This window comes from Halictus rubicundus, chromosome 8 (assembly GCF_050948215.1).
Source record: "Halictus rubicundus isolate RS-2024b chromosome 8, iyHalRubi1_principal, whole genome shotgun sequence".
NCBI classification, from domain to species: Eukaryota; Metazoa; Arthropoda; class Insecta; order Hymenoptera; family Halictidae; genus Halictus; species Halictus rubicundus.
In genome coordinates this window covers 1,370,884-1,392,400 of record NC_135156.1, presented here as the reverse complement: position 1 = coordinate 1,392,400, position 21,517 = coordinate 1,370,884, and the positions used below count along the sequence as shown (strand labels likewise).

The 21,517-nt window shown below is 39.1% G+C and overlaps 1 protein-coding gene and 1 long non-coding RNA gene across 6 annotated transcripts in view; one reads left to right on the top strand and one right to left on the bottom strand.

The window, feature by feature from the left end:
* The window catches only part of LOC143356642 (uncharacterized), a 281,650-nt gene extending 275,827 nt beyond the window's left edge, over window positions 1–5,823 (top strand). For all 5 annotated transcript variants that reach the window (XM_076792507.1, XM_076792509.1, XM_076792510.1 and 2 more), the window contains one exon: window positions 4,157–5,823. In XM_076792507.1, coding sequence (XP_076648622.1) covers window positions 4,157–4,355 — 199 coding nt within the window. In that variant the 3' untranslated portion in view covers window positions 4,356–5,823. The remainder of the gene's footprint in view (window positions 1–4,156) is intronic.
* LOC143356653 (uncharacterized) overlaps window positions 1–21,517 on the bottom strand; it is a 41,566-nt gene that overhangs the window by 8,618 nt on the left and 11,431 nt on the right. The window lies entirely within an intron of this gene.

Sequence of the window (21,517 nt, the reverse complement as noted above, 5' to 3'; positions counted from 1 at the left end):
TATTATAAAATTAATTATCGAGGTTGTAAAAATTATTTTACAATAGCCCAATACTTTCTGAACAAAACAAAGAAAAAGCTCGTTCAGACTGTGGGATACGGGGATTCTAAACTAAATCACCCATCGCGTTCTATCCTGTGCTGGAAAGTTTTTATTATGGTTCTGAGTTTACAAAGATTGTGCTTGCTCAGCCTAGACTACGGCTCGACTACGGCTCGACTCGTGCTCGACTCGTGCTCGACTCGGACTCAACTCTGCGTTTTCCGCTACCGTACAGGAAAATTTCGCAGGGCGTGTCCTCTGCGGAAAAATTCGCTAATTAGACACCGTCGATGACAATCGCTGTCCAATCAAGTATTTTTCTTGGGCCTGATTTCCTCTACCATTCCTTGCGCTCAAGGCACACTTTTTCGGGAATGCTAGATGTGACCATGGAGGTTTTATGATAATGGCGGGTTTTCCTTCGAGTCTGCGAGGCGCATACCGCGGCCAGCTGTGGGCCTTCGGACTTTGGTCGGCGCGACCCTTCAGAAACTCGGGTGTTTATGATGCGAACATTTGCTATTGAGGCCGGAAACGAAAGATTTCTCAAGGACGAAACATGCGTTACCTAAAACATTCTAATTGTGCGTGCTGAAAACGGCTTTCTCAAAAATAGCTCCGCTGACGCTCGCTTCATAAACCGATCCGACCATTTGCACGCCAACTGTTTTATTGTACGTGCCGATGGCCGCTGCAAGACAAATAGTACCTGAGATAAAAATTCGTAAATGAAGCCCATTTTCGCCAAAAGAGCAAAAATTGCAAACCTCGAAGGCCTGTCAAATTCTGAACCGGAAAAATGATGACTTAAACCCCCCCCCCCCCTAATTTCACATAGACTATAACATGTTTCATTTAGAACAAAATCGCCGATGATGTCAAAAAATGATCGATTTGGCATGGCATGACCCACACGTGACGTCACAAATTCCACCCACGGACCATAAAGACAGTGCCAACGCTTGACTGGGGTGGGGGTGGGGGCGTCATGTACACAGTACACGATAGAAGGAGTTTTGCATCACTTGAGGAAAATATGCCCAGTACTGATGTAGGTAGCGTCGGGGATACTGAAAGAAACCGTAGCAATGTTAGTTGTTTTGCAGCATTTGTTTGGATCGCACAACATATTTGTGCTTATCCACACAAAAGAAGAAGTAAAAAGAATATATAGTTTTGTTTTTCTTCTGCGAAATTCGCTCCTCAGAAATTCCTCAATACCCACTCCATTGGCAAAATCGATTGGAAACAAAATTATAAACAAATGCCGAGAAATCTTGTTGTCTCATTTTTCCGCGTTTTGTTTCGTTCGCTTTCTTCGTTGCGTCCAATTCCCTCCAGCAACGTCCATCGCGTAGAGAGGAACGTGAGTGAAACGGAGCGCGGCAGAATGAGATACAGTTACGACTCTTCTTCTCCTGCAACTGCCTAGCTTGTTGGTATACATCGTACGCAGTGGGGGTTTCTTGTCGAAGGAGGGATGTAGGGGAAAGAGTCACAAGTGGCTTACGAGCTACCAGTTAAGCAGCCCTGTTTTAGAGGGTTTTTCGAAACGTAGTTCTCTTTACAAGACCTTCACTCTTGATAAAGTGGAACCTGAAAATTTCTTTGATCTCTAAGTAAGGAAATGCAGTCTTTTCTTCGTATATGTATGTCCCAAATATGTAGCCTATGAAAGTCCTAAAACTATCCCCACTGCTGTATACCCCGTGAACTTTCATCAGCATGTTCGTGGCATTTTTCTAATGAAAATGATACCAAATGAACGGTTAAAGTTACTTCCCATTACAATTATATTAACGGAAAATTAGCTATGCCACGGCCTTGCAGGCGAGAGGATGGTCCGGGATCCGGATGGGAGGCTTGGTAGGTTACGGACAAAGATCGAGACTTTCGGGCGGACACGTGTATTTGTTTTCTTATAGTTGATGTTACAAGGCGGCTCGACTCGACAGAAAAGCGGCCCAGTTGTGGTCGCGTGTGTATTTTATACTTCGCGATCGACAGTGGGTAGGGTACCGAATTTCATGGGTCATGGAATTCCTCATCGGTCAACATGGGGTTGCGGGGGGCATTGAGCCACCTCTGCCTGACCCAGCTGTTGTAAGACTGATTATTCAGCAACGTGTCTTCCAGGGCCGTACGTAACAGCACAATGAAAAGCGGAAAATTCGTCATACGCATGCATAGCTTATTGTAATACACGTGAGACAAATTTTAATCAAACCGACATTTCAGTTGCTTGCTGTAGTCCATCTATTTGTCGAATGTCAATGTTATGCATTAATGTAAGAATGACTCGATTAAAAGTGGTAATCATTGAAAACTACATACAGGAAAGCAGTCCTGTTCAGCAAGTCTTGCGGTGACAAGGGCGGACGCCGATGGCCGCGGGCATATCTGAAGACAATGTGACGTTAGGGGGAAGAATATTGTCATAGACTGAACCATCGAAAGGAGGCGTGATTCATTGACCGCCAAGTCACGTATGCCCAGGGAACCAAATTCTCTGCCCGTACGGGCGATAGCTAAACGGGACATCAGTAATGGTTCGATCTAACGACGTAGAAGAGGGTAGCGAGTGAAAAAGAAAGAGAAACATATTTTTGAGATGTTAAGCTGTTTATGTAAACAAAAAATACTTATTTCTCATTTTTTAAACTTGTTACGATATAAAGGGACACTATTATTATTATGATGAACTATATATAAACGATGCAGCTGTCTTTGTATAATTACAGATTTGTGTCTTTGATTCATACATATGAATTACACAAATAGTACTATGTAGGTTGTTCGTCTTGTTGTATCAAATATTTTAAGGAGCAATTCTACAAGCCAATCGTAAGAGGAAGATGAAGAATATCGATTTTGCTTTGACGACTTTATTATTAAGGTATTCACGATTAAAGTCGACCAGTAGCAGTGCTTCCCTGCGGGAAGCCGGGGTTATGTGGGACTATCCCCGGGGGAGTGTCTCCGGAGACTACCCACTAAAAAATTCACGCCCACCTGGAGCCTTCGGATTGGGCTTCCCGAGCCCCAGCTCGGTCCACCCACAGCTCCCGGTGTCTTCGTGCCTCGCTCGGAGCTGGTGTTCCGAAGGAACCAGCCCTGGGAAAGGTAAGAAGACGCGCCCACCGATAAGAAAGGGTCGTCGGAAGCGCGATCCGGTACGCCCCTTGCCACCCAACCCCCCACGAATCCCCCTCCCCTTATAGGGGAGAGACGGACCAACATCCCCCCACACCGAGATTTCTCCCGGGGGGTGCTGACCCAACTCGGGGAGAGCTATGCTCTCCCCTGGAGGCCGTGGTCAGCTCACACCCCGAGCCCCCGAATCTGCCACCCCCCCTCCCCCCAGGTGGGGGCACAGTGCGACGCGGGGAACCCCCCGCGCGGAACCCTCTCCGCCCCACACTACATATTGTCTTTTTTCCGTGGGGAAAATGCTTTTCGCATACCCCGACACCCTGGGGAGAGCCGAGGTTATGTGGGACTACCCCTGGAGAAAATCCCCAAAAGGCTACCCAATAAAAAACCCACGCCCACCTGAGCTAAAGGGGGAGGTGCCTGGATCACGCGAGTACTCAACAGGACACCTTCCATCTATCATCATACCCCGGGGGAGGGGTTAACCTCCCAAATTGCCTACGCTACAAGACCCCGGGCGGAGGGACCCGCCCGTTGTCCCCATCCCTGGAGCTCCAGCTCGGTCCACCCACAGCTCCCGGAGTCTTCGTGCCCCGCTCAGGGCCGGTATCCCGAAGGAACCTTGCCCCGGCCGAGGCAAGAATACTACGTATTGTCTGCGCTCTTGCTAACCCTAAGGTTAAACGCGACTAAACGCGACACTGTTGGCGGATTAGATTAGATTACATCCTATTTAATCGTTAATAACGAAGTCGTTAGAGCAAAGTCGTGATTCTTGATTTTCGTCTTCTAAAAAAATTTTTAACCATATTACAGAACATGTATAGTTTTAGTAAGCAGTTTAAATTAATTGTTTTAAACTGTAAATAATGAGATAAGACGAAGATATTGAAAAATTTAATTAATAACACCTTTTATAAGCACTTGTAACTATTGTGTAATCGAATATTTGAAATTTCAGAGCTTCCGTATTGGCGAACGGAGAGGACCTAGCAAACGTAGGCAGCCCGTTGAGGGAAGCGTCCCCTAGACCGGAAGTACGTGTGGTCGCGCCATCACATCGACCTCCATCAGCACTCGCGGCAACCAGCGTGATTACCAACGGATCAGCGAATCGTAAATCGGTTAGCATATTGCTTCCCGAGCACTCGAGTGGATGACCCCAACAGCAACATGGATTTGTGCATCGTTGCGATAAAGAACCCCCATCAATTTAACCATGGGAAAGACATCGGTTGCTTGACGAAAACGAAGGGTTCGAACAATTTTTATCGGGCAATCGATTCTTCAGTTTTTAAAGGAAACAGTCATGGCATACTTGCCAAGAAAAACTAGTTCTTAAGAAACCCACACAGTCTGGTTCGAGTTTCAGTGACGGATAATTGTATGCGATATTGGCAACCAGACCTCGGGTTAGGTGATATCATAGCCAGTGACTGTAAGATCAGGATTAAACGGAGTAGAGAGGTCAACGGTCTGTTAACTCATTATTGATAGTGACAGAGATTCAATTATCGACTCTGCTTCGAAATACCCAAATTAGTGTATAATTCACGACAAGGACAATTTGTCAAATAATTGCCTTACAATTAGACCCTCGACTAGTCCGTGTCATCTCATAGAATTTTTTCTTTATTTCGACTGATAGTTTGTTTACCATCATCGAGTGAAGGTGAAGGATGAGACAGCATGCCGCGATCTTTATATTGGAAATATCGGCGAAGATATCTGCAAGACATATTTTTTCCGAAAGAACATTTCAGGATGATACCATCGGTTTTGATGTCAAAGTATTCGTAGTTGTTGCCCCTGTGTCGAACAATATTCTAGAATTCATTCATTATGAGAGTTTGTAATTTTGTAAAAACTAGGAAAGAATAGAAACAGGTCTATTAAACTCATGCGAACGTACGCTTATAAAAGACATTTTTTTAATTACTAACATTCTAACACTGAATGTCCACTCATGGCCACTTTGTTTTACCGTGTATAATACTTACTTTTTCCGTTATGTTCGAGACGGTTGTTGTCATTCTCAACGCTGGCAAACATTTCAACTCGCAAATATCAAGCGTGAGCTCAAAAATTTAAAACGTCAAAACAAGCGCTGTGACATCAATCGATACCAGTATCGCCACAAAATTGCGGGGAAAAAGTTACCTCCTCTCTGCCAGTACCGGAGTATGCACGAGAGAGATGGAACGCGTCACGTAGCTGGCCGCAGCGGAAGCGTGGGGAATAGCGCGGTAGAAGAGGAAATTAGAGAAACGGAAACGAGACACGGATTAGGGAAACGTCTTGATCTGGCGACTCTGAACGATATCGATTCTTCACATTTTATTCGCAACTTTCCTTTATCGACACACAGTTTTAGTGAGCTGGTAGAACCGACCCGCGAGTGTTAATACTTTCCGTGTTAAGCATTCATTAAATTTTTCTTCCAACTGGAAATAATAAAGACTAACTTGATATTTTTTCAACATACTCCTACGCTTTAAACATGTTTTTTTGGAATATGTTCAGCAAATATTTTTAAATTGAGTCTCCATGGGAGGGCATTTCATATTTATGTGTGATCTATGTATATATGTAATAAGTAATGTATATAATTGATCATAACTTCAAGATCACTTTTCTTAGGTTAATAGGAAATAAGTAACCGTTCGAAACACCATTATCATGACGAAATATCCTCTGTTTCTTCAGTTCTATTTACTATTGAAACGAATGATAATAAATAGTATTTTGATTAAAATGTGTATGAGAAAATGCATGGAATTATAACCTACGAATCTATGTGCGTTTTTTTATATGTAAAAATTGATGTAGATCTTTCTCTCATCAGTAAATAGTGAATTCAGATTGTTCGATACTATTGGCAAATATACAGTACGCAAACCGAAATAAATCCTCATTGCGAAAGAATAATTTTGATTTGCCGGATTGCGAATCTTAAACTAATTTTGCGTCGGTGAAAAATAAGCGTTTGTGACATTTTCGAACTGATTTTCGAGTGTCCTGGTTTAAGAAACCAATTACGTTTTGCCATCATCCTGGGCGATATTAATAGTTGGCCCAGATTTGTACGGAGCTGGCCTCGCAAAAGTTCGTCGACGCTTAAAGACGCTAGTCTTGAGAACAAGACTGTGAATCTTGACGATTGGATTTGAATGGAGAACTGCAACCACGCGAAAGATTTATGACACAAACACATTTCTACCGCGTGTCGTGAACTTGCGCCTTTATCAGTAGACTACGGATGTTTATACATTTATAATCTACGTAAATATACGACATGAAATGGAATATATATTTTCATGAAGTTTAATAGAGCTTTCCTTTAGAATCAACTCTTGTAATAGAATTACTGATGTAAAATGTAAATACTTGTTTAATTTCTGACCGTACAGGTTAAATTGCAAATGTGCAAACGATTGCAGTTAAATAAGAACGACGTGCATTATATGACAACATTATGACTTCGAATAATTGAAATCTTCGTGTTTATTTGTACTTCAATATTGAAACTTAAACCATTAAAATAAGAAAAGTATCCATCGTAGGGCTCATAAAATTCCTTCGATGTTGAAATTGATAAAACAAGAATCGTTGCTAACGAGAAAACAGATTTTAATAATATTAAGTTTACCTATTGCGAGGGTAATTGTTTGCTGCTGATCAACTTTGTACCGTTATTGTACATTACAGCGTTGTACCATCGATAAATTTTTGCATTCCCATAAGGATTCAGTCATTCAAATGCTGTACTATTTATCACGAATCTATGAAAAAGCAACAGACCTATGCTACAATCAGTGATTGATACTCGTAAAATGACTATAACTAGTGATCAGGTGAAAATTACTACAATTCATACGCGTAAATATTAGTATTTTATTGTATATAATTCATGAATATTGACGGGTGTAATAGTTTTAATTAAGTTTATAGCTTAGGATTGTAACTTTAATTTCTCTTAATTTATTTTTTAATCACATAATGTGACTTACTGAGCTATTGTGAATTACGAACACGAACGAGTTGTTACTCAATTACTTCTTATTTCATTAAATCTTTTTTCCTATTGATAATAATTATAAAAGTACTAATGTGATTATACAGCAGGCTCCTAATGTTTGGTGAGTCACCGATGACTCATGATATAATTTCGCGTTGTAAATAACATTCTCATTAGTTCAGCACTCAGATGTTCAGCACCAAAAATTTTAACACAAACAAGTGTATATTATTTAATACGATTTAGATAATACTTGAATTAATGATGGATCACGAAATATTTTTTGTGGGTGATCCTTACTTGAAAGAAGTAATACTTCGAAACATCTCTTTCTAAAACTTATTTAAGTAAAGATGAAATTCAAGTAAAGATAAATAAAGTATGACTACATTTTGCATTCTATCCAATGTTTCTGTATTATAGACGGTAATGATGTTCCTTACAAGTAAATGTATATTGGATATAGTAATGCTAATTTCTGTAATTTTTTCATGTTCACTAGTTTTAGTAGTAAAGTATTTCACTGCCAATGGCAAGCGAATATAAAACTAACGAAAATATAGTGTAATCACGTCCTCAAATTTGATGACCCATACGGATCGTTACACTATGTTTAACATTGAACAGGGCAAGAAGAATCCTCAAAATACTGAATGGATAACATGATTTTTAAGTTAATTCTTTTATCGAATCCATTATAAAATATTCATCAGACCGTCGAACAACAAGCGGCTAAAGTTCCAAAAATCGGGCAAATCCGATTGAGCTGAAATTCAGTAAATAGGTTCATTTTGCATTAAAAACATGTTTCCTAAAAGGATTTTTGACGACTCGAAAAAAATTTTTTATCGTACTAATATTATTTCCTAACTGAACACTCGCTACAGTGAATTCTGCCCTTTTTAATTGACGGAACACTTGTTTTAGGATGGAGCCCCTCCCCCTGTATCTGCCCCCACTTCAAACCTAACCCAGACCTAACCAAAATTCGTCGGTAAGGTAAAGAATGATACTAATAGGACAACAAATTTTTTTCGAGTCGCCAGAAATCCTTTTGGAAAATATGTTTTTAATGCAAAATGAGGCTATGTGTAAAATTTGAGCTCAATCCGATTTGACCGATTTTCGAAACTTCAGCCCAACAGGCAGATAAAGCAGATTTCTCCATTCAATTCAAGCGGTTTTAAAGATATCACCGTATTATCCTTTTAATTATCATCGCCGTAAAACGACGAATGTCGATATCCCTAAATGCGTTCAATGTTCCACACCAGAATCTTAGACACGACAATCAATGTACTCCGAAGAATTATGTAAACGAGTTGCGAAGAGAACGCTGGATTCTACGTTGAAAGATTCTTTCCATTTAATGTGAAGAACAATAGGAAACTTGATAAAGATAACTAAAGGAAAATATGAAAAAAGCTAAGGATCTATGCCTGTGCATTCACGGAAACATCGACTGCTATTTGATTATGTGTACATTTATAAACCTCATTCCATTGTTATTGCTCCGTACTATCGATTTTACAGAGCGCAATCATAATTTTCTTAGAATAATCGAACTTTATGGCGACAGCGAAGAAAGAATTTCATGCATTGAAATTGGTACAATAATATTTTAACGTTTAAGGATAGTTCAATTACGAATATTCACGCGAAAATCATTCTTAGGGGATATTGTAGTAAAATGAGGGGAGTGACAGGTGACGTTCGGCTGCCCATTACAACTGTTGCTTCCGTACAGAGTATTTAAAAACGAAAAATAATCATTAATAGAATAAATTTATTCGCAAAATGACTGGCAAAACTTGTAAAAACGATTAACGTGAAAATCCATGTCCATCTAGATTTTTTCATCGCGAGGTCTAATCAAACAGTTGAAACACCCTGTATAAATCATGCATAAAACATCGGTAAAACTTCAAAATCGAAGGAAGCATTTCTCAAGAAAGCGGACGATTCGTTTCTTTTTTGTTGATCACGTTAGAGGATTTAACAAATTCCAGTCTCTGATCAGACCTAGCTACGATCTTTACTCACAATATTTAAACAAACTATTGTCGAAGTGGGATCAGTAAAGAAAATAAGACTCTCAGGATTCATTGTAAATCGATGTTCCAAGAAATAGTACTCGATCGATGTACGAAAATGAAACTCCAAATTAACCATGCCGATTACCGTGGCCGTGAATTAGACATAGTCTTTAAGATTCTAGACTTAAGGCAACACATATAATGCTCAGAATTCATTGCCTGCTCGGTGACCACGTAATGTTAAATTGTGTTCTGTACTTCGTTGTCTTGTTTCAATTCATTTCGGTTGATGATGTCATTGATCAAACAAGTATAGTGACATTTAAAGTTAAGAATCTCCTCAAATTGACTATTGACGCAGTCAGAACGGAATAGCGTAATCACCGTTAAACTTAATAATGCAATGTGTGTGTGTGTGCGTGTGTATCCGATGATTCTAGTACGATAAGTATTAGAATTCATGGTACATATGTTTAATAATGCCTCTTGTATCATACGATAATTACTGGAACTACCTACTAGTGCAGTGATGGGCACGGTAGGGGCCCCTCAAACGCTTCGTTCTCCCACCACCTCTCTTTTATGCATCGCGCGCTTTCGCTGCGTTCGCTACTGTCTTGCGTCTTCGTCGCCCCACGGTAACGGCGCTTATTAGAATGGGAGAGTGGGCACTATGGTGGGGACGGTTTTGCCTCAATTGAGGCAAAAGTGCCCATCCCTATACTAGTGGATATTACCGACATAACTGCGACATTGCATTAACGACTGCGTTTCACCTGTGATCCATTTATCGATTAGATTTACCGATAACATATTTGAAAAGCGAGTTATTTCCTCAATGTTAATAATAGTATATGGAAGACAGTTGTAACAAAAAGTATGACTTGCATATATGTCATTATACTATGGATTTATTTTGCAACTATAAACAAACTTAACAATATGTTAGCGATGAGATAGAGTTAAAATAATTTCGAATTGGTTTGTGCTCAAAGAATATAGATCCATATCATCTATATAGATCCATAGATCATTCTTTTTTCTTGTGAAAAATTTCAATATATTCGAAACAGTATAGAAACTGTAATTATAAGAAATTTTATTTTACTATGTTATACGTATCTCATTAAATTTCGTAACGGCAAATATGCTATGAATGCATGAATACCTGCAGTCTAGTTGTCACTGTCGAGGTTTCTGACTGTAATATGTATAATTTTTTTAAAATTAACACATTTGTTAACTTATGACATTATACCAGTATGCCATTTGACCTTTGATAAAGCTTGTTGCACCACTAACAAAACATTGAAGTAATTCTTCCAAAGGGTCAGAACTTACATTTAAAAGTGTTCATTCAAAATATCGATCCAGATGTTAATCTGGATTGATACTCGATTAGCACGAATCTTTATAACTCGCGAGCTTTAAGAAGTCACTATACTTGTTTCATTAAGTAAGACATAAATAAAATTTTCTGTGAACGATAAGTACTGGACAAACACAATATGTATGCAACTTATTCCAAATATGCACGCGGTTGAATCGTTATTTATATATAACAATTCTCTATTATTTACAATTAAAATGTCTAATTATGCTGTAACTACAATTGTTTTCGGTCAGCGAACAACAATTACGATTTATTGTACAACACACGCGTTTAGTGTTTTTGCAATTTTTCGTGAAAATACAAATGTTTATGTTCTTACAATTGTCCAACTGAAATACAGCGTTAAGTTAGACTGGTAACGCAAACATTGGAACGCGAACAGGCACACAGAATATAAAGTAAGACTCTAGTCCTGTATATACGTAGCTAGGCGAAATGTTGAATGACAAAACGATCATCGGAACTATGTCGCGAGATAGTCTTGTGCTACCAACGTAAAATGTTTGTGGTTCGCGAGGAAAGAATTACAATTGTGATTATTTTGTGGTGCCAGACCACGTTTAGTCCTTAGTAATTACATTATGAGCTGCACTAGAATTATTAAATCAGTTGTATTCGTTTTTTTAAGTTATGATTAACAATTAAATTTATGAAATTCATTACTTATTTCGTTAAATATTGAAACATAGTTTAAATATTATTCCAAACAATTATAAATAAACACTCCATATTATTATATACATATGTATATATACACACCAATTTTTTATCATTGAAATCAGTATGTGAAAGACTAAAATTTATATATATATGTACATTGCAAAGTGCTGCATTTTATACGAATAAAGTAATTCAGCGCGTAACGTAATTTTATGTTGGTTATGTGACATTGTTTTATGTTAATTTAATAATTGTCATAAAATATGAGAACTTCTCAAAGAAGCCTTTGAAGCTACTACAAACTGCTATATACTAATTGTTAATGTTTTCTCTCAATTATGTTGTGTTTCGAGCACTTCGCGTATACAAACGCAAGAGTGGTTAAAGAATTGGTATTTTTGAGATGATAGAAAGTTATGTAGTGTTAGTTTTTAATTAGTTATCGGTAGGTGCTTTGCTATACAGTTTTATTATGGTTAATTTAGAAAGAGAAGGAATTTTCAGTAGTAGAGAAACTAAATAATTAAATATTTACAATTTCGTGATTAAATGTATATATACATAAAAAGATTTCCAAAACCACGTTGCAGGTAGTTAGCTAATGCATTGTGGCGCCACTTTTTATGAAATTATGCGTTATCCCAAGGTTGCTTTTAAGGGTGTTGCTTAGAATGTCGTTCTTAATTCGACAAGAGTACATCAATATATAACCTAATAGATAACAAAATAGTAGACGGCATTTATAGGTATAATGTTATCTAATAGTTGACCTCAGGTATTCATTTAGAGGTTCGTGTAGATTTCGTAATCTGAAAGAGCATAACATTCAAGTCCTCCGCAGCGACTCAATATTAGCCTACAAATTCTTTACTTAAATGTTCAATTTAGGGTTAGTAGATTCAAAAGTTGTCGTGTCATCTGTACCAGAGGGAAGTTATCTTCTGTTTCGAACTTAAATCAAATATATAGTTATGCATTTGTAAATCTCCGCTACATATCGGTTTACGATTGGTGCAAAATATACATAGAACTTTCCCTCGATCTTTATAAAATCGTTTTATGAGAACAACTCTTATGGTAGTCTCCATCGTGTCTGTGATATAATTTCCAACTATTCCTACAATAATTCTGCCTTCTATGGATAAAATAATAGCTTCTTCAAAAGTAGCAAAATAAAGTTTCTAAGAAAATTGTAAATTTTATTTTCAATTATTGTAATACTAGAAGATTTTGTTCATTACTAATTAGATCCTCAGTCGCCCTTTTGCTATGGTAACGGCACTTACTGAAAGAAGACAGCGGGCGCTGCGGTGGGAACGGTTTTGCCTCAATTGAGGCAAACGTGCCCGGCACTGGCCTAAGACTACAATGTCAAATTCTACCTCCACATCTTTTCCCGTTAACATTTAAAACTTTTCGAATTGGCCGAGGGCTCTGTTGGAATCGAGAAATTCGCCGACAAAACTAATCTTTGCATCGCCCTTTCGACGGAAAATTCTTCCTGTCGTAAATTTTTGAATTCTTCCTGAGCGTGAATTCTTTTATTCTACAATGCCTTAGGGCCTCATTTAATGGCTGTTAGTGCCCGTGATCGATCAGACCTCGATGAATTTACGCATAGTGTACCGACTTATTTGAAATTAATTTTTTTGAATTATCACTGATAACGTTCGTGTTAGATTTGTGAGCGGAGCACTATTATCAGCTGTCTGAAATATTGAATCTAAGGAAGAACTCTTGATAGTATTGATTGAGCTGTAATGTTTTATCTGAGGACAATCTTATTCTAGGACGATCGTCACAGAAATCGCTCGGTACAGCCTGGAAAGTCTGGAAATAATTAGGAATTAGCAATAGAACACAATAGAGTTCAATAGAAGGGTGGCCTACGCATTGGAAGCGGATGCGTTTTGGTTTTGGTTCGAACAATAGGTGTATACAGGACGTAAGACAGTGAACTGTACTACTGTTCGCTTCGTGCGACGGGTTGAATGATCTTCGAAATATGTTCCCTGGCGTGCGTCTAGCATTCAAGCGTAGGTTCGCGTAATCAAGTCTCGTATCCGTACGCTCGTTAACAACGACTTATGGATGTGTCTAATTTCTTCACTAGGATCAACGAGTATAGCCCTTTAACTGTTAGCCGATTATTTACTGTTGTTCAATTGTAAATTGATCTTTAATCTGGTAAAAGTAACATTTGTATGCGTGTATTCTTGATTCGTGCAATATTATGTTATTTTGTTTTTTTCGTAGAGTAACAATGAATAATTCATTATTTGAAACTAAACAAGCGGCGCAAACCTTATAACTATTCTGTAGCGTTTTTTTTACAGAACAAAAGTTTCGATCTTAAATCACTGAAATACTGCGGAACTCCTCCTTTTCCGAATGGTTGAGGAAAGAAATGTTAAGGTAGTCTTATGATTGCATTTTTTTTTGTATAAAGGAGAACTAGTTATTTTATAATGTTTCAGTAATATACAAAAGGACCGTTCAGTTAAAAAATATCTATATTCTGTTACTCTCCGTCTTTGTCTTCCAATAATATTGAGTCGCTACTTAATACGCTCTTAGTGCCGATATTCTGATAGCCACTCTATCGTTTTTCATGACTGTGTAGCGTTTAAAATTATTTATTTTGTAGTAATACACAAAATCATTTTCTTTTCCTCTCCACCGTCATTTATTCTGTGTAGGTTTTCACTGCTGAGTATTTATACATCATAATTTCTACAATAGAATCGCATATTCGTTATCCTTTAGTTGTACGTTAGACTGTATTACCGGTACTTTATTATAGAATTAATTAAATAGCTCGTTACAGATGCTTATCCGCTAGAGACATGGAAATGAATTGCATCGAAGTATAATAGCGTTTCGCGCTACATACCATAAAAAAGGTTGCGTATGTTGAATTTCGATCTTAATTTTTACCATATAATACAAGGACTTAATGTGTTGCTTGATATCCGAGTCAAGTAATTTCGTAAACTATTAAATTGGCTCGCCAACCACAAATGTACTACGAAAAAACAAATACCGATTTCTGATATATCCGACAATATATTTACATTAATCGTAACGGTCTAGTATGCATACTGGTATGTAGTTCATTCATCAGCGATGGCTCGCGCCTCGTTACAAATAAAGATCAAAAAAGAAAAAAGGAACCTACGAAATGTGAGAGGTGTGAGAGCGGAAGTGACTCTGACATGAAAAATCATTAAAGTCACCGATCATATTATGCATTCTGTTGATTATTCAATACCAACGATAAAGAATGGAAGATTTCGATAACAGGGATGGTCAAAATTTTTATCCAACAGAAAGACAGGCGTAGAACATCTTTCTAAAATCTGTAAGGTTGAGTAAGTTACACGAGTAAGTTACACGAGTAAGATACATACACATTGTTTACATATATCAATGAATTTCTGTCCACTGGCGGGCCACTTTATTCTATCCGATAAAATATTATACTAGTCAGATTCTTTCGTTGATGGTCATTCCGTCGAAAATACTAACGCGTTATGATAAATATTTCGATTAACATAGTTATCGGCTAAAATTCCGAAAATCGATCAAGTCGGACTAAGCTCAAATTTTACACGTAGCTTCATTTTGTATTAAAAATATGTTTGCCAAAATGATTTTCGGCGACTTGAAAAAGAGTTTATCATTTTATCGTAATTTTCTACCATGCCAACATAACATTTAACACAGACTTAAGATTAATACAGACATTGCATGCAATGCATTTTTCTATCCACGGTTCTGAATTACCGACTCTGTAGAAAATGCTCTGGTACGATAGCGGACTCTATCGAAATGGATCAGTCAGCTAGCGAACTACATGATGTTACAACACAACGGCGTGTGTCTGAGGAAGCAAGATTTTACAGCGTTGTCAGCTTTAAAAGTGCAATGTTGCCGTATTATACAAGGTGTAACCACCTTAACTCTACCATCTAAAATATCTCGCTTGTTTTTCATATTCGAAGAAAATTTCAGAGGAAAACACTAGTTGATTCAAAGGAGCAAATATTATGATGGGCAAAACAATTTGTTCAAGGTTATAATTTTTGAAATTGCAAGGTCATCGAAGTTTTTTTTTAATGGAATAATATGTTTTTATTATCGTTATACGATAGCCGAGGTCAAGACGAATCCAACGACCTGTAATATTATGACCTTCTCGTGACCATGAGTACGAAAAATTCATATGTTATTACCAACGATTCCACACCATACATTTACACTACAACTTGTCGCAGCCATTTCGGGTTTTCAGTGTACCAATAATGCATGTTATGTGTATTCAGGTGTCCATGGTTAGAAAAACTAGCTTCGTCAGTAAAGAGAACGTCATAAAAGAAATGTTCATTTCTTTGTATTTACTGTTATGCCCATGACACCATATTTCATGGTAACGACTTTGAGAATCGTGTTGCTTTTTGCACATGGGCATGACAGCAAATGCAAAGAAATGAACATTTCAAAGAACAGCGAAGTTCGAAAACTTCTTTGTTTTTCATTATTTTTTATGGGATTTTCACCAACATATTCGTGGCATTTTTCTGATTAAAAGGAAACCAAATATGATATGATTCCAATGATATTTACTTGTGTAATGAACGATTGATGTTTCAGAAAGAAAGAGACGCGGAAAGTCGAGTATTCGGAAAAGACGAAAGACTGGCGTGAGCTCAGGCCTTTAAATCAAAACTCAAACTTTTTATTATGAATTATTTTTTTACGAGACTTTCATCAATATATTTGTTGAATTTTTCTCATTAAAACGATACCACACACGATACAATTCGGATCATATTTACACTAATTTTCCGGTAATATAATTGTAATGGGAAGTAACTTTTATTGTTCTTTACACAAGTAAATATCACCGGAATTATATCATATCTGATATCATTTTCATTCGAAAAATGCCACGAATATGTTGGTCAAAGTCCCATATAAAAATAATGGAAAACAAAGAAGTTTTCTTATTGGATTAGTGTGGTTTCCTGGTCTCACACCGATATACCCGACCCGTGTTATGTTACACTCCTCGCCGGCAGCGGCAGCTTCTTGGTTCCTTACTGGGTATATATTGCGCGGTAGTGAGGATAATTCCGCGACTGCTAACTTAGAAGCCTCGGTGACGTATATCCCGGATTCACTGTATAGCCAGGTTGTACTAAAAAATATCATGCGAAACATTTCCGCCAACAAAATCTGTCTATGGGACCGACAAATCTGAAAAGTGTCGAGCTCGATGAATGCGGTAGTGCTTGTTCGTGGCAACTGTTGCTTACGGCATTTGTTTTCGCACACAAGAATCATCGTAGCTAGATATATGTATAGATAATCGAAGAATACTGGGAATTGAATGGTGTGTTCACGTTAATAAAATTTTAATAAGAATTAATAACACACGAGTAAAAACAAAATTTATATCTTTTCAATCAAATAATGAATTGTACTAGAAGAATATACTTAATACTTAAAAGATTACTGTTGTAATGAATTGTACAATAGAAAATATGCGTTAGCTTAACATTTTGATTAAAAATATTATAACAAAAATTAACACAATTAACTTCAACTTAAATTGTTAAAATTGAGTGAATTCTTATTTGTATAGACATAAAAAAAAGCAAGCACAATCACTTTTGATTTGATTAAACTTGCAAGTACTTATTTTAAAAGAAACAAAAGAGAAGGATATTAAATATGTATTTACACGTTCAAAAATGGCAAAAAAAGTAGAGCATTGGTTTAAAGTATGTAAAACTATATACAACATACTTTCTAACCAAAATTGATTTTGCTATATTTTCTATTTTTGTAATACCACAAACACTACACTTCATAAACACTATTTGCACCGTTCAGAAATACGCGCCATATACACGTGTAGCCTCCAAACCATATTAAGCATTCCTAGTAAAAATGAAGTACATGGAATGTTCAGTTCATGCTAATACGCTTAAATCCGCAAACTATCAGTAACATGCGACACCGAAATGGTACGGGGGCTCCTAGAGCCTCCGAAGCCTAGACAGAAAAGCCCATAAGCTGCAATGTCTGTACTAATCTTAAGTCTGTGTTTTGTACCTTACCGGCTTGTCCGAACTAAGCTCAACATGTTTTTGAATCAAACCGATATACGATATCTACCGCCACGATCAACCTTGCCTATAAACATTAAAACTTAAACATAATCATATCCAAACCTTTTTTTGGCGGACACCCGAAGACCGGCCGACGAGGGCCAAGGTATACCGCATCAAATTCTCAACGTCCGTCCCTAAGCTTCTGGGGGTACCCGTGATCCGCGCGCACATTTCAAACCGGGTATCCCCGCTATTCCATTCCAGACCTCGGAGAGGGGCTTCCCTTCTGTTCTCCCAACCTACTCTACTTGAGGCCGTCCCACAACGGACATGGAGGTGGCAACCCCCCCTCCCCATTGGGGCTGTCCGATGGGCGACTAAACTTTCGTCCAGCCGACCACCCTGGCGGGCGGGATCGAGATTCCGCTCTCGATCCCGTTCCACCTCCTCCTTCTGCAGCATTACTTGCTTGCAGAAGGAGGTGAACGCCTGCCAGGCCCTCTCGTCGTCAACGATCGCCGGCAACGAGAGGTCCTGGCCTGCGGCGCACCCTTGCCCATGCAGGGCATTTCGCCACTGTATGCTGCGCCGTGCCTTGCGGCTCGCCGCAGTGGTCACACCGCGTAGGTTATTCTACGTTTCGCCCTGCGTCTCCATCGGTGGAAGTTCCGCAGGGCGGCCTGAACGGCTTGCCCCCGTTCACCTCTGACCCGGGGTGAGACGTTCCTTCTACACCCGGTATCTGCGCCCCCAGACGTGGCTCCTTTCGTCCTCCATCTCGTCCTCCCATACCTCGGGATCCACCCCCTCTCGACGGAGGCTCCGGACGCTATCAAACACGTCCGAAAGAGTGGGAGCAATCATATCCAAACCTAACACAGATCTTTTTTTTTGGTTCGGGAAGGTAATCACAATACGGATACTCCCTCCCCCCTCCCCGGGGAAGGAGGACCGGGTTATGTGGGTCTCCTCGGTAGGATGTGCAATATGAAGTATACCCACTAACTCCTCCACGTCCATCTCTAGGCCCCTGAGGGTTCCTGTGACCGCGCGCTCATTTCTATCCAGTATGCCCCCGCCTCTGCATACCTCCCTGGACGGAGACGTGGCCTACTCCCGTACCTACTCTGTCCCAAGACATCGCGCAACGGACGACGCGGTGCCTCCCCCCTGTTAGGACGCCCACTGGATATCCGGGCTGCCGCCCAAGATGCTCGACGGACTCCGGGGACGCCATTGGCGACCAAGTATAAGGGGACCCCCGGTCTCTCGCCTTGGGATTACCAAGAGCGCCCCCGCGTGTCCTGAGCAGCCACACTCTCTTCCCTGTGGCCGGAATCGTTTTGCTGCCTCCTTCTGGAGCATGACCTGCTCACAAAAGGAGGCGAACTCTCCCATACCCCCTCGCCTCCAACTATGGCCTCGACAATAACCGTGAGCGAGACGTCGTGGCCCGCAGGAAACTTCTGTAGGGTGTGCTGCGCGTGCCCCGCAGATCGCCGCAGTAGTGACACGCCGCCTCGGTCTCCTTCCCGATCCGACACAGGCAAGCCCCGAAGCACCCGTGCTCAGTGATAACCCGCGTCACCTGGTAGGAGACCCATCCATCCCTTATGCCACCGGTGGAATACAGTGAGCATGGCCCGGACAGCACGCCTACCGCCCTCCTCCGTATTTATATACCCTGAGCTGCAAAAACCTAACCTAAACCTAACCCAGATCTGATCCAACCCGAGTGCAGCAATAACAGGTTCAGTAATGGCACCTAATCCCAGCGTTGTGCCGGTAAGATGGAAAATGTTATATCGATAAGGTAGAAAATGATGTTACTTCGATAAAAAAATTTTCGAGTTGTCAAAAATCCTTTTGGGAAACATACTTTTAATGAAGTAAAACATACGATATGTGCAAAATTTGATCTCAGTCCGATTTGACCGATTTTCGGAACTTCAGCCTTGTTATCATATCTATTGGACACCAAATGATGAAATAAACATGGTGATCAGCTGATTATAATCAAAGAAATATCCTATTGTAATTGTGATTCGTAATGTTTCTATTTATGTTTGATTATAGCCAGAAAATTTTGCCCATCTCTGATAGCGTTGTTCAGTGAGTACACACTTGTGTACGCGTAAAAGACGTGTGTGCCAAAAGACGTGTCGAATACATCTTTAATGATATGCAAAGCTCACGATACGAAATGTTTACAGTCTACGGTACGCTTCGAGTACGAACTGGATAAGGATTAAAACGAGATTGTAGTTATGGTGCAAACATATTTGTTTGTAACAATGATATATTCTTAATCGTTCAGAATGAAAACTAAACGTATATAACTTACGAATAATTGACACGATATAAAACAAGTTTTTCCGGGTTAATGATTTCCGATTGTAACGGAATGATGACTGAATTTTTATCAATTTAAAACGCAAACTCGAAAAATATTTAGCGCCCTATGATTAACTTAAAACTTTCCATAATAGTACAGCAATATTTACTTCCAATTTAAACTTTGATTTCTTAATTTTTTCAGTAGTCATTAGTATAATATACTTACTGGAACATAATTCAATTTCCTTCAAACAGATAAAGAAGAACGGGTACTTAATAATTACTAGTATAGGTATAGGTAGATCTGGGCTTGGAATTGTTGACTCGCGACGGCCGATTTTCGAAGGCTGCGCCCCTCGACCCGGTCACGGGTCTCGCTCTCCGTGGCGGTCCTGGATCTCGAGCCAGCTCAGGTGCGTACCATAGGCGCTATTCGTGGCGCGTTAGGGCGACACTCGTATCAATAGTTTTCCACATTACTGTCGACGAACTATTGTCAATGCGGTTTTTTTTTGTCAGTGGTACCCCCTGTAGGCCTATTCCACTATGTCGCACGACAATTTCGGACAACAGAAAAAAAAGAAAAAAAGAAAATAAAGTAGAAAATAAATTCGCAAGATAAATTTAAAACATAATTTTTAATTGTATTGTCCAAATTTTATCAACTTCCGGAATAACTTCATCTACGCCACGTTTAGACCTACTTGATAAATTGGTAAGATCTACAGGAAGTTTGGATGTAGCGGTTCGCATCGCTGGGTGTCGCTCTAACGCGCCAGGAGTAGCGCCGATGGTACGCGCTTGAACTGGCTCGAGAACTAGCACCGCTACGAGGAGCGAGACGCGCGGCCTGGTAGAGGGGGCAGAGCCTTCAAAAATCGGCCGTCGCAAGTCAATAATTCCGAGCCCTGAGGTAGATTAATTGAAATTCTCAAACTGATCAACGATGAATAACGAAATTGCTCACAATTCGCTGAGACAAGGGACAACTTGTATGTACGCGCATTCCTTTAGCGAAACCTTAAATTTGTGCCAGTACGCTTTCATTGTAATCGTTATTCGAACGAAGAAAACGTCTTCTTATTAATTGTTTAAGAGTTTTTTCCTCGTTGACAATGCATCGCATTGGGTGCTGTAAAATGACATTGTTACTTTTAAATGTAGTAGCTAACGAAACGATCCACTTTACCATCAGGAAACCATCTAAACGTCTTTAAATCGTCTGCACAACAGACCGAACAAATACTATGCTTGGATGTATGAGCCCACGATTGATAAGTGGCCTAAGTTCAACATTTTTAGGAACCTTGAAAGATTGATTAGTACATAATTAATGTTAATTAATAAACAATATTATTAATAGAGAAAAAGTATCTATTTGTTTCACGTTTCTGTAAATTAGTCCAAAAATATTAAAAACCATATAAATACCCATTATTATTATAATTACAATTAATAATTATAATTATTGTTATAATTACGAGTTATCGTATAGTCGTAACTGATAAAACACCATGTTGCGACTTACCGTACAATAATGATCAAAAGTCTGCACGAATAACATCTCCTATCGACATTTATTCATTTTGATACTGAAGGAACTGGGTTGTCGGAGACGGGTGCCTTCGAATAATATTCTAATCAGGTTTTGTGACTGAATCGTTTATTTATTCAGGGTTGTCGCGGCGGCGTCCGGAGGAGTTCAACTAGCGCGATTGAACTCTGACTCGGCTGTGACTAGCTAGACTCGACTGACTTT